A 14018-nucleotide genomic window follows, 5' to 3' on the forward strand; every position below is an offset into this window, starting at 1 on the left:
TTGGGGAAGAGGTAATTATGATACGATTAGGCAAGAATTAGGGGGCATAAGTTGGGAACAGAAACTGTCAGGGAAAGGCACTAATGAAAAGTGGAACTTTTTCAAGGAACAAATACTGGGTGTCCTTGATAGGTATGTCCCTGTCAGCCAGGGAGGAAATGGCCGAGTGAGGGAACCATGGTTCAGTAAAGAGGTGGAATGTCTTGTGATAAGGAAGAGGGAAGCTTATGTAGGGATGAGGAAACAAGGTTCAGATGGCTCGATTGAGGGTTACAAGTTAGCAAGGAACGAGCTGAAAAAGAGGCTTAGGAGAGCTAAGAGGGGACATGAGAAGTCCTTGGCGGGTTGGATCAAGGAAAACCCCAAGGCTTTTTACTCTTATGTGAGGAATAAAAGAATGACCAGGGTGAGGTTAGGGCCAGTCAAGGACAGTAGTGGGAACTTGTGTATGGAGTCGGTAGAGATAGGCGAGGTGATGAATGAATACTTTTCTTCAGTGTTCACCAAGGAGAGGGGCCATGTTTTTGAGGAAGAGAAGGTGTTACAGGCGAATAGGCTGGAGGAAATAGATGTTCGGAGGGAGGATGTCCTGGCAATTCTGAATAAACTGAAGGTCGATAAGTCCCCTGGGCCTGATGAAATATATCCTAGGATTCTTTGGGAGGCAAGGGATGAGATTGCAGAGCCTTTGGCTTTGATCTTTGGGTCCTCACTGTCCACGGGGATGGTGCCAGAGGACTGGAGAATGGCGAATGTTGTTCCTCTGTTTAAGAAAGGGAATAGAAATGACCCTGGTAATTGTAGACCGGTTAGTCTTACTTCGGTGGTTGGTAAATTGATGGAAAAGGTCCTTAGGGATGGGATTTACGACCATTTAGAAAGATGCGGATTAATCCGGGATAGTCAGCACGGATTCGTGAAGGGCAAGTCGTGTCTCACAAATTTGATTGAATGTTTTGAGGAGGTAACTAGGTGCGTTGATGAAGGTAGGGCAGTTATGTCATATACATGGATTTTAGTTAAGCGTTTGATAAGGTCCCCCATGGTCGGCTTATGATGAGGTGTGGGATAGAGGGAAAGTTAGCCGATTGGATAGGTAACTGGCTGTCTGATCGAAGACAGAGGGTGGTGGTGGATGGAAAATGTTCGGATTAGAGATAGGTTGCTAGCGGAGTGCCACAGGGATCAGTGCTTGGTCCTCTGCTCTTTGTGATTTTTATTAATGACTTAGAGGAAGGGGCTGAAGGGTGGATCAGTAAATTTGCTGATGACACCAAGATTGGTGGAGTAGTGGATGAGGTGGAGGGCTGTTGTAGGCTGCAAAGAGACATAGAGAGGATGCAAAGCTGGGCTGAAAAATGGCAAATTGAGTTTAACCCTGATAAATGTGAGGTGATTCATTTTGGTGGGACTAATTTAAATGTGGATTACCGGGTCAAAGGTAGGGTTCTGAAGACTGTGGAGGAGCAGAGAGATCTTGGGGTCCATATCCACAGATCTCTAAAGGTTGCCACTCACTTGGATAGAGCTGTGAAGAAGGCCTATAGTGTGTTAGCTTTGATTAACAGGGGGTTGGAGTTTAACAGCCGTGGGGTTATGCTGCAGGAACTTGGTGAGACCACATTTGGAATATTGTGTGCAGTTCTGGTCACCTCACTATAAGAAGGATGTGGAAGCGCTGGAAAGAGTGCAGAGGAGATTTAGCAGGATGCTGCCTGGTTTGGAGGGTAGGTCTTATGAGGAAAGGTTGAGGGAGCTAGGGCTTTTCTCTCTGGAGCGGAGGAGGCTGAGGGGAGACTTAATAGAGGTTTATAAAATGATGAAGGGGATAGATAGAGTGAACGTTCAAAGACTATTTCCTCGGGTGGATGGAGCTATCACAAGGGGACATAACTATAGGGTTCATGGTGGGAGATATCGGAAGGATATCAGAGGTAGGTTCTTAAAGCAGAGAGTGTTTGGGGTGTGGAATGGACTGGACTGCCTGCAGTGATAGTGGAGTCAGACACTTTGGGAACATTTAAGCGGTTATTGGATAGGCACATGGAGCACACCAGGATGATAGGGAGTGGGATAGCTTGATCTTGGTTTCAGATAACGCTCGGCACAACATCGTCGGCCGAAGGGCCTATTCTGTGCTGTGCTGTTCTATGTCTATGTTTCCATTCATCTGCTGCCGTCTCCTTTTAGGCATAGAAATCACAAGTTTGGAAAGTGTGGTGTAACGGGCCATGGTGAGCTGCTGCATTGCATCTTGTAGATGATACACACCGCCATATCGATACCTCCGTGGTGGAAGGAATGAATGTTGAATGTATTGGGTGGAGTACCATTCAGGCAAGCTGGATGTTGGCGAGCCTCTTGAATCTGGAGATTGACTCATGCAGATGATTGGATCGTATTTCATAAAATTCCTGTCCTATATCCTGTAGATGGTGGAAATGTTTTGGGAAGTCAGGAGGTGAGTTACTCTGTGCAGAATTACTGGCCTTTCATCTCCTGATGTAGCCACAGTATTGATTTGGCTAGTCAGTTTCTGTTCAATGTTAACTCCCAGGATGTTGATACTCGGGGATTCAGAGGGAATGGTAATGCAATTGAACGTGAAGGGAAATGTTTGGATTCTGTCTTGGTGGAGATTGTCATTGCCAGGCACTTGTCAGCTCTTCCCTGAATATTGTCTTGTTGCATATGGACACAAACCGTTTCACCATCTTGACGAGTCAGGAATGGGGTTGAATGTTGTGCAGTCAACACATAATATCCATGTGTCTAACTTCAAGATGGAGGTGCTAAAATCCAGATCAGAATCTCCCAAGGTATTATATGAAGTTAACCTCGACCGTAAGTTTTGTACTTTGAATTTGGCTAGGGTGAGCCAGATGTTTCACTTCAAATATGATTAAAATGACCCACTGAGGAGCTTTATTTAAACAACAGACAGAAAGAAAATTAGCAATAACTATTATCAATTACAAACAAGGAAATAAAAACCATGATATTGTATAAATCTTAACTAAATGCACTGTTCCAACAAAACAAACCTCCTTATAAACATACACCTGCCACAGATTTAGGACGGAAAATAAGAATGTCACGGAATGCTGGAAGCTCGTCCTTTGGTTTGAGAATTGAAACTGAATTCCCAATGAAGTATCTTCAAGCAGACCTCGAGGTCGAGATAATGCCACTGCTGGCCCCTCGTTTTTATGATGTGGAGATGTCGGCGTTGGACTGGGGTAAACACAGTAAGACGTTTAACAACACCAGGTTAAAGTCCAACTGGTTTATTTGGTAGCAAAAGTCACACAAGCTTTCGGAGCCCCTTCTTCAGGTGAGTGGGAATTCTGTTCACAAACAGGGCATATAAAGACACAAACTCAATTTACATGAATAATGGTTGGAATGCGAATACTTACAGCTAATCAAGTCTTTAAGATACAAACAATGTATCTTTAAGATACAAACAATCTCCACTCACATTGCTTGTGTCTAAAATACTTGATTAGCTGTAAGTATTCGCATTCCAACCATTATTCATGTAAATTGAGTTTGTGTCTTTATATGTCCTGTTTGTGAACATAATTCCCACTCACCTGTAGAAGGGGCTTGGGGCTCCGAAAGCTTGTGTGGCTTTTGCTACCAAATAAACCTGTTGGACTTTAACCTGGTGTTGTTAAACTTCTTACCCTCATTTTTAGCCACCAAACTACTACAAGAAACAGAGTTACCAGCTAGCAAACCACTGACAGCAGAATTTTCACTCCAGTGAGAGAGGCAAGACAAACTTCTTCGGTTATATCAGAACTACTAATACCAGGGAGAGGGGCACAGAAAACCCGCCTTTCAGTCTGCAGTACAAAACTAAAACAGCAGCCGGCAGCCCAAACTGAAAGTGAATTAATGGGAGGAAAAAACTGTCTCACCTGACCTGTTAATCATTGTTCCCACAACAGTTCAAAAGGTTGTGTGATCAGTGATCAGTAAGTTTGCGGACGACACAAAACTGGCAGGACTTGCAGATAGTGAGGAATATTGTCAGAGGCGACAGAAGGATATAGATAGGCTGGAAATTTGGGCAAGGAAATGGCAGATGGAGTTCAATCCTGATAAATGCGAAGTGATGCATTTTGGTGGGAATAATGTAGGGAGGAGCTACACGATAAATGGAAGAACCATAAAGGGTGTAGAGACGCAGAGGGACCTGGGTGTGCAAGTCCACAGATCTTTGAAGGTGACGTCACAGGTGGAGAAGGTGGTGAAGAAGGCATATGGCATGCTTGCCTTTAGAGGACGGGGCATAGAGTATAAGAGTTGGGGTCTGATGTTGCAGATGTATAGAACGTTGGTTCGGCCGCATTTGGAATACTGCGTCCAGTTCTGGTCGCCACACTACCAGAAGGACGTGGAGGCTTTGGAGAGAGTACAGAGGAGGTTTACCAGGATGTTGCCTGGTATGGAGGGGCTTGGTTATGAGGAGAGATTGGGGAAACTGGGGTTGTTCTCCTTGGAAAGACGGAGGATGAGGGGAGACTTAATAGAGGTGTATAAAATTATGAAAGGCATAGATAGGGTGAACGGTGGGAAGCTTTTCCCCGGGTCGGTGGTGACGTTCACGAGGGGTCATAGGTTCAAGGTGAAGGGGGGGAGGTTTAACACAGATATCAGAAGGACATATTTTACACAGAGGGTCGTGGGGGCCTGGAATGTGTTGCCGGGCAAGGTGGTGGAGGCGGACACACTGGGAACGTTTAAGACTTATCTAGACAGCTATATGAACGGAGTGGGAATGGAGGGATACAAAAGAGTGGTCTAGTTTGGACCAGGGAGCGGCGCGGGCTAATTGTTCCTTGTTTCTCGTTTCAAGGCTTCATTCTATGATCATCTTGCTGGTGCCAGTACAGAGCGAGACTGCGGATAGTTGGGAACCTGTCTCGGGGGCAGGGAATTCATATGGTGTTCGTGGAAGTGGAAATGACTAGGGTTGGGAAGCATTTTCCGATCAGGGCCAGTGTGATCTCCTGGACTCGTTTCGATCGCCGCAGGAGGTCGGAGAGGAATTTCCCAGATTTTCTTTTCCCTATATTGGCCCTGGGGTTTTCACTCTGGGGTTTCGCCTCTCCCTGGAGATCACATGGTCTGGAATGGGGGGGGGGGGGTGGGGGTGAGTTAATAGGTTGTGATGAACAAAGCATCGTAGCTGTGAGGGACAGCTCGGTGGATAGGATATTGGTATGTAGATAGGCTGGAAAATTGGGCGGGGATCCTGAATTCAGGATTCAATCCTGGACCGGGGAGCGGCGCGGGCTTGGAGGGCCGAAGGGCCTGTTCCTGTGCTGTATTGTTCTTTGTTCTTTGTTCTTTGTTGTAAGCTCCCAGAAAATGCATTAGGCCCTGATTAAAAATAAACAAAGCGCCATTTAAGCAGCAATAAAAGGACTTCAAAGCAGACAGCTGGTGCTAAAACAAAAGCAAAAGGTTAGCTTACCAACTGCAGAGAGCATGATTAAAAATGCATTTCTTAAAGGCACAGTACCCTCATCGAGGGAATGTAATTATTGAAGCAGCGAAGATGATTGAGTCTCGGAGTTCCCCCAATGAATACCTGTAGTGATGTCCTTGAGATGAGATGATTGACCTCCATCAACAATGACTATCTTCCTTTGCACTGATGTTACTCCAACCGGCAGAGAGCTTTTTTTCTCTCATTTCCATTGACTCCAGTTTTTCTCTGGGTCCTTGATGCTAGATTGGGACAAATGCTGCCTTGATGTCAAGAGCAGGCACTCTAACTTCACTTTCTGAGTTCAGCTCTGTTGTCTGTGTTTGTATCAATTCTGTAATGAGGTAGGGGACTGAGTGGCCCTGGCAGAACACAAGGTCAGAGTCAGTGAATAGGTTATTGCTAATTAACTGACACTTGATCACGCTGACAACACCTTCCATTACTGTGCTGATGATCAAGCGTAGACTGATGGGTTGGTAACTGGACAGATTGGATTTGTCCTGTTTTTTGTGTACATGACATACCTGGACAATTTCTCATAATTTTGGGTAAATACCAGTGTTGTTAGTGTACTCGAAGAGCTTGCAGATAGACACAGCAATTTCTAGAGCAGAAATCTTTATTACAATTCACAAAACATTTGTCAAGATTCATAATCTTTGCAATATCGAGTGACTTCAGCTATCATATGGAGTGAAGCAAATTGGCTGAATGCTGATATATGTGATGCTGGGGACCTCCGCATGGTTCAGGCACTCGGCACTTTAGGCTGAAAATGGTTACAAATATTTTAGCCATTTTGTTACACAAATGTGCTGATCTCCTACATTATTGAGGATGGGGGTATTGGTGCTGTTATTTCCTTCTGTTGTTCCATCATCCACCACAATTCACAATTGGATGTGGCAGGACTGCAAACCTTCGATCTGAGCCAAGGAAACCAGAGTTTCCTGAATGAGGAAACCTGCTGCTGTTTTAAAGATTCAATTGCCGAGTTACCTATTTACACCCAGGATACAGACACACATTGTACAACCGAGAGGAATTCCCAGGAACCTGCACCGTGGACTGGTTCTAGCACACAGTGGTAATTCTCCAGTGAAACTGTTGGTGGTAGGAAATAGAGTTTTCACATAATCCTTTCCCTATCTGATGATCCACTGGGAATAGGGAATGAAAATTTCCAGAAATATAATAACAGCGGTAAATGCAGAGCCTGTTTCACGTGGAATAAAGTGGGAGACACCCTCCCATATAAATTAGAACAGGAATATTTCAATATTGCAATGGGAAAATACTATTTCCTTGTTGTGTAAAATCAACTCACCCTGAGATATTGTAGAGATGTTATCATGTAGAGATATGCAATACAGGAAATAATTGTACCATTCACACAAAATCCGGTTTTATGCAGCAACAGAAATTATTTCAAGATCCAGAAACTTGGCAGGGTCAGTCTCTGAGATTCAGAAGGTAATTCTGATGTTCAGAAAATGAGAGCAGACTCAGGGACATTTAAAAAAAAATACTTGCTTTTTCACAGGATGTGGGCATCACTGGCTCGGCCCGCATTTATTGCCCATCCCTAATTATCCTCACCTTCTCCAGGGACCATTAGCAGTGGGAAATAAATGCTGGTCTAGCCAGTGACACCCATATTCCATGGACAATAAATCAAAGAATATACACTTTCAGAGGTGTAAGAGTGATTTTAACCAGTAGACGAAATGGTGATATTGAATTGGTCATTAATATTCACCACTGATTATTTCCTTTTCCATTCACCTGAAAGGACAGTTGGGTGAGATCGAGTATCGAAACTTGAATCAGTTCCCCAAAGGTGCTAATTTTGTGACACAAAAATAGAGCCAGCTTTTTTTCACGCTGAAAATTCGTCGGATTTTAATGTGTTTCTCACTCTCTCCATTTAGTCTGAGTGACAATAATCTGGGAGATTCAGGAATTAAACTACTGTCTGCAGTTCTGAGGAATTCAGAATGCAAAATACAGAAACTGAGGTAAGTACGAGATTGTGAGAAATTTGTTAATGATCAGTGGATGCCTGAGAGTGCAAATGAATAAACTCTGCACACTAAAATTCCTGTCAATATTAGCATTATTGTTAAACACCATGGATTTGCTCTGATTCCTGAAATCTTTCTCTCTCTGATCCCCAGGTCGGAGAGTAACAACCTCAGATATTCTCACCTCCGCCGTTAGTGCAGACCAGTCAGTGATGTGTCTGAGAGGTTCAGGAGTGAACATTTTAACTATTAATTTATAATGATTCTCAAAAACATCAGAATAAAAATGATGGACAAAAGAATTAAATGTTGATAGAATTACGATATATGGCAGGTCACATTTCCACTTTAATTTGTCATTCAGATTATGGATGTTTACGTCTGTAAGACTTTCAGTTTGATTAAAATAGAAAACTGATGTATATCGGTAAGGCAGTTAACAAGCTAAATTAAATTCTGATGAGTTAGAGCCCAGGGGATCCACTCTCAAATTTGTGCTAACAGTGCTGAATGAGTATTTTAAAAGAGAAGGGAGAGATCGAGGTGGCGAGGATTTAGAAGGAATTCCAGAGTTTACAGCCCAGGAGCTCAAGGCTCAGTTCAGCTGCCAGTGGCAATAATCCAGTTCATGATAGTCAGAATTATATCACGATTAATCATCAGGGACATCATAGAAACTCTACAGTGCCGAAGGAGGCTATTTGACCATCAAGTCTGAACCGACCACAATCCCACGCAGGCCCTATTCCCGTAACTCTACATATTTACCTCGCTAACCCCCCTGACACTAAGGAGCAATTTAGCATGGCCAATCAACCTAACCCACACATCATTGTGGGAGGAAACGGCAGTGCCTGGAGACAACCCACACGGACACGGGGAGAATGTGCAAACTCCACACAGACATTGACTCAAGCCGGGAATCGAGCCCAGGTCTCTGGAGCTGTGTGGTAGCAGTGCTAACCACTGTGCTACCGTGCCGCCCAAAGTGGTGAATGTGGGCATCGATCCCACTGCCTCTCACATGCTAAGCCAGCGCTATACCATTTGAGTTAATTCCCCCAACTTGACAAGAATGGACAGTGTTTTTAATAATATAAATAATGATAGTAATAATACTGTTGCTATCAGTGTTTATGTTATTAAAACACTGTCCATTAATAGACATAATAAGCATGGCAGCAAACGTAAAGGCCCTGAAATAAAAGAGGCAAAGGCAGCCTGGATATGAAGTTATCTGAGTGACAGGAAACAGGCAGGAGAGGTGAACTGTACCTTTTCATTCATAGGAAGCTGACAGTGGCTTTCCCCAGCAACCAGTACTGTGTTACTACGACTAATTTTCTTTACATGTACGACCAAATTAGATTTGGGTTAATCTTAAAACCAGATGTGAACCTGGTGAAGCTCCAGCTCACGGCCACCAGACCACAGAGCGGATGCAGCATATGATAGACCGAGCTGAATCACACCAAAACCAATGGATCAGATCAGAGATCTGCTGTCTTGCCATATCCAGTCATAAATAGTGTTAGACATGCCACAAATGTTGGACATACCGCTAACATTAGGCGACACAGTGGTATAGTGGTTACCACTGCTGCCTTATGGCACCAGGGTTCAATTCTGGACTTGGGTGACTCTCTGTGTGGAGTTTGCACGTTCTCCGCATATCTGCGCGGGTTTCCTCCGGGTGCTCTGATTTTCTCCCACAGTCCAAAGATGTGCGGGTTAGGTTGATTGTCCACGCTAAGTTTTCCCTTAGTGTCTCAAGGTGTGTGGGTTAGAAGGATTAATGTGGCAAATGTGTGGAGTTACAGAGATAGGGCCTGGATAAGATATACTTCGGATGAGTTGGTGCAGACTCGATGGGCCAAATGGCCTCCTTCTCCCCTTGGGGGATTCTATTATCCTATGAACATGCCATCCCATCATTACTGATGAGGGTGCCTAGAGCATCACTGCAAACGACCAGGCTGAAAAATTAGCAGCCATGTTCAGCCAGAAGTGCTGAGTAGAATGATTAATCTCGGCCTCCTCCTGAGGTCCCCAGCATTACAGATGACAATTTGATTCACTGCATGTGAGGTAAAGAAATGACTGAAGGCGCTGCATACTGCAAACTCTGTCAGCCTGGCAGTACCCCAGCAATGCTACTGAAGAATTGTGTTCCATAACTAATCATTTGAAAAAAGTATGATGCCTCCTCTTATAAAGAGGATATGGATGTTAAACTGACGCTACATGATGTGGATACCCATGGACCACAGGCCAGGAACCATGGGATATGTCAAGGAGGATCGAGATTCAGTAATACAGACACGTTTCCCATGAGTCTTACTCACACATATTCAACGTAATAAATCTTCCACCTTCTGCAGACCAGTTTCAGTTTCTGTGAATGTTTCGCTATTTCCCTGGAGCCATCACTACATGTGACAAAGGTATTGGAATTGTATTGACCTGATTCAGTGCTGTATTTCCCATCTCACATTCCCAGTGAACTGTTAAAGACCCAGTAATATGGTGAAGGATTTTTTTCGTGGTGCACCATCTCAGAATTTAGTGACCGAACAAGGTGACCTGTAATAACAAAGCATAACCCTGTGAAACCCCAGGAAACATGCCTAACATATCAACCACTTCCACTCCCACACTTTCTGCTGAGCTACAGGCAGGAACTTTGCCTACCTCCTCTGAGAATTTTGATGATGTAGCCTTGGTCCTCTGGTCTCCTGAGCCCTGGAAGGATCTGCCAGGCTGTGTGTCCTCTGCACAGGTGCTGGAGGTGCCTCCGTCATCGTCGCTTTGTGAGGTGCTTGTGTCACGGTCAGAGCAGACGAGGTCCCACTGCCCACACCAGGAGCATCCTGTGAAGAGACCCCAGATGCTGAAGGCAGCCATTCCTATGTTCATTCAGGGCAAACTGGACCCACCCTGCTCAGCTGGAAAAAAAAAAGAAAACGTAATCCTCGAGAGAAAAATGCAGATTCCAAGCCCACACATCAACATAATTGATTTAATTTATTATCATCACGTATTGGGATGCAGTGAAAAGTTTTGTTTCTTGCGGGCTATACAGACAAAGCATACTGTTCATAGAGTACACAGTACACTAACAGACAATGAGAGGGTATATTCTCAGATCGAAAAGGAAAGTCTGATTATTATTTATGGGGTGAAAATGTTTAATCAGTGCACTTACTGAAGGCATTTTTATGATTATTACTGACTATAAACAACATTGTGTTGTTCAGAGAGGACAAAGCCACCCCCTCTCCCCTCCCAACAAACCCATGACTCCAGTGAAGGTCCAAAGTTGACCCATGCTGTTGACAGCGTATGACGATGGATTCCAAAATTGGTAACGTGGATACATGGCCAATGCAAATGCTTTAAGCTTTCCGTTGTTGTAAAAGAATTCCACCAGTTCCCTCATGAAATTATGCTCGCTCTTGCCTTTCGCGACCTATTACCTGCATCGGCATGACAAGTCAAGTTGTGGACCCAAATGGACCCCTTTTTGTCTGGAGTTAAACGGATGGCCCTTCATGTTTGGCTTCTTGACAAGTTGGAACAGTCTGGGCCTTTCCAAATCAGAGAGGATGAGCTGAGCTGTGAGGATGGACTACTGTTGTGGGAGCCAAGGTGGTTGTTTATGCTCCTACTCGTAAGACTCTATTAGAAGAATTGCACTGTGCACATCCTGGTTTGTTGAAAATGTTAGCCCAGCGTTATGTGAGGAAGCCTGGGGTCGATAAAGATATTAAAAACCTCATTAGGCACTGCGACCAGCAGCAAATGCAACAACGTTTAGCGCTCTCGGCTCTTCTGTACCTGTGGGAAGGGCCAGGGCAGTTCCATGTTGATTTTGAGGACCCCTTTATGAGCAGCATGGTTCTGCTCATTATTGATGCTCATTGGAAATGGGTGAACATTCACGAGATGAAGACCATGACAATTGATAAACTAGAGCAGGTGTTGGCCACACATGGGTTGTTTGAAGTGCTGCCCTCTGACAAGGGACTGCATCAACAAGTGAAGAGTTTCAATACTTCATGCAAACCGATTCGGCATGTAAGAACAGCCCACTGCAACCCGACCTCAAATGGGTTGGCTGAAAAAGATAGCCAGATATTTAAATCTGTCGTGAAAAAAAATGTGTTCTGTGCCTTTAAAACATTGCAGAGCCTGTTTTCTCCTAGTGTACAGAAAAAAAAACACATCATGCCACTACAGGAGTTACCTCGGCTGAGCTGCTCATTGGAAGATGTCTTTGTACAAGACTCGAACTTGCATTTCCAAATTTGGCGGGGAGAGTAGCGGCAAAACAGAATACACAGAAGAGATATCATGACCACACCAAGGTTGAGAGGGTTTTTCTGATACAAGCTGTTTCGTTACGTAAAGAAATGCCAAAACTGGTCCAAATGTGGTCACTGGGATGGTCTGGGCCAAGACAGATCCAGTGTCAAAGGTAGTTGAAGTACAGGGAAGAGAATGGAGAAGCATGTGGACCAACTGAAGAGAAGACAATCATTCAAATGCACACAATTCTTACAGGGGTCAACAGCCCTTCCTTCAGTGAGCAGAGCTCCCTCGCTGCTCCCCGCAGAGCTGCTGTGTTTGGAAGTCCTCCTGTCTGGCATTGGCGATGGTGCCAGCATTGTCTGAAACTGGACTGCCCTCTGCCCACGCTGCCTGATTGGGCAGCTCTCCCGTGCCTGCCAGCCGTTAATTCTCTGCCTCTGACAATGTCACCTTCATAACTCTGCCTCTCCTGCCCACACGGACACACCACCCATTTCCAATCCCCATGTTGGGACTTGAGAGCTTGTGATAAAATCACAGCCATTATCTTCAACCTCACCACAAACTGCATTCCCAAACCACTGACCATCCCATGTCCCTCCCAAGCCACTCCGAGTAAGGATGAGGACACTGGGATTTTTGTCTTGTCCCATCATCATTTTTGTCATTTTATTATTCATGCAATTCCAGTTTGTCCATTCCTTGTTTCTTCCCTTGTGTTATAAAGCAGAGGTTGTCCCCACCACCCCCCCCCCCCCCGCCCCCCACCCCGAGAACTTACACCGAAACACTGAGAGGAGTAATCTGTAAAAGTGGTGTGTGAAGTGGTGTGACCTGTTCTTCAGCAACTCCGAATGGTTAAGTGCAAAGTAAATCCCTGAAACTCACTCTAAAATCAACACACACCAATTTATTTTTCTTAACTAACAGTGACCAAATTAATTAAACTATTAACAGACTGAATAAATGCCTTCTAACTATTACCTACTCACGAATAAAACAAGATTCTAATGGAATGCAATTCAATCAAAAACAATTCCCACAGAACAACATAAATAGAATGTAGCCGGTCTCTAAACTACAACCAGGTTTTGTGGCTTCAGGAATTTTCGGGGCCTTCTCTGTTGGAGCTTCATTCTTCTTTGGTACCTTTGCTATCTAGATGATGCTTTCTTTAAGACGTAGATGAAACTATAAGAGCCAGTGATTCTCTCTTGCTGAGAGCTGTTAACTCCGGCAGATGCCAGTTGCTCTCTCTTTTTGCCCCCTTCTTTTATACCTGTGGTGACATATCAATAAATCCCAGAATAGGATTGGTCCGAGTTCGTCAGAACCATCACATTTAAATTTAATAAGTTCTTGGTATCTAATTGCCTGATTCCAATTGATTGGCTCAATTCAGAAGCCTGTTGTCTTGGCAAAAGCGCTGCTTGGCCTTTCGACACAATTGTTTCAATTTGGGCTCTCTGTGTACTTGCATTTTTAAAATTTCCAAGCACAGATAAAGCACCACCTTTTAAAGGACTATGCAATGCTTTGTCCCATTTTAAAGTTTTACAATGTTACCATTCTTACAGACACCAATTCTAACTTCCTTCCTCTCAATCTACAATTACTTTACCCAACTTCGGAACACCCAACTACCCAGCGCTGTCACTTCAAACCTGTCATTTCACTACCATTTACCAGTTCTAATGAAAGCTCAAACTACAATCCAGATTCTATCTTCATAAATATGTCCCTGACCTGCTGAGAATTTCCAGTATATTCCATTTATATTTCATTTTCAGCATTAAGAGGATTTTTTTTCATTCTATTGGAATGCAAGTTGTGCTTTTTGAATGTTTCACAAAGTACATTATTATTGATATTAACATATCACTTAAAACACTGGTGGATTTACTCTGTTTCCTGTTATTTGTCACTCTCTGATCTCCAGTCTGCATAGTAATGATCTCACAGATTCTTGTGCTGAGGATCTCGCCTCCGCTCTCAGTACAGACCAGTCACTGAGGTCCCTGGACCTGAGATCAAACTTCTTTAAAGACCAATCTGTCCCCGCTCTCTGCCGCCTCATACAGACCTGCAGGAGCCTGGAGAGGATCTGGTGAGTGTTCGTGTTAAATTTTAATCTAATAATTAAAATATAAATGGGATTTTAAAATATAAATTGGCTT

At 44.0% G+C, this 14018-nt stretch overlaps 1 protein-coding gene across 1 annotated transcript in view; it reads left to right on the top strand.

The window, feature by feature from the left end:
• Positions 1–14018, top strand: part of LOC144482166 (NACHT, LRR and PYD domains-containing protein 3-like) — a 52032-nt gene that overhangs the window by 32761 nt on the left and 5253 nt on the right. The window contains exons 7-8 of the mRNA XM_078201378.1: positions 7438–7524; positions 13781–13948. Of these exons, the coding sequence (XP_078057504.1) occupies positions 7438–7524; positions 13781–13948 (255 nt within the window). The remainder of the gene's footprint in view (positions 1–7437; positions 7525–13780; positions 13949–14018) is intronic.

The sequence above is a fragment of the Mustelus asterias genome (genome assembly GCF_964213995.1).
Source record: "Mustelus asterias chromosome 26 unlocalized genomic scaffold, sMusAst1.hap1.1 SUPER_26_unloc_6, whole genome shotgun sequence".
NCBI classification, from domain to species: domain Eukaryota; kingdom Metazoa; phylum Chordata; class Chondrichthyes; order Carcharhiniformes; family Triakidae; genus Mustelus; species Mustelus asterias.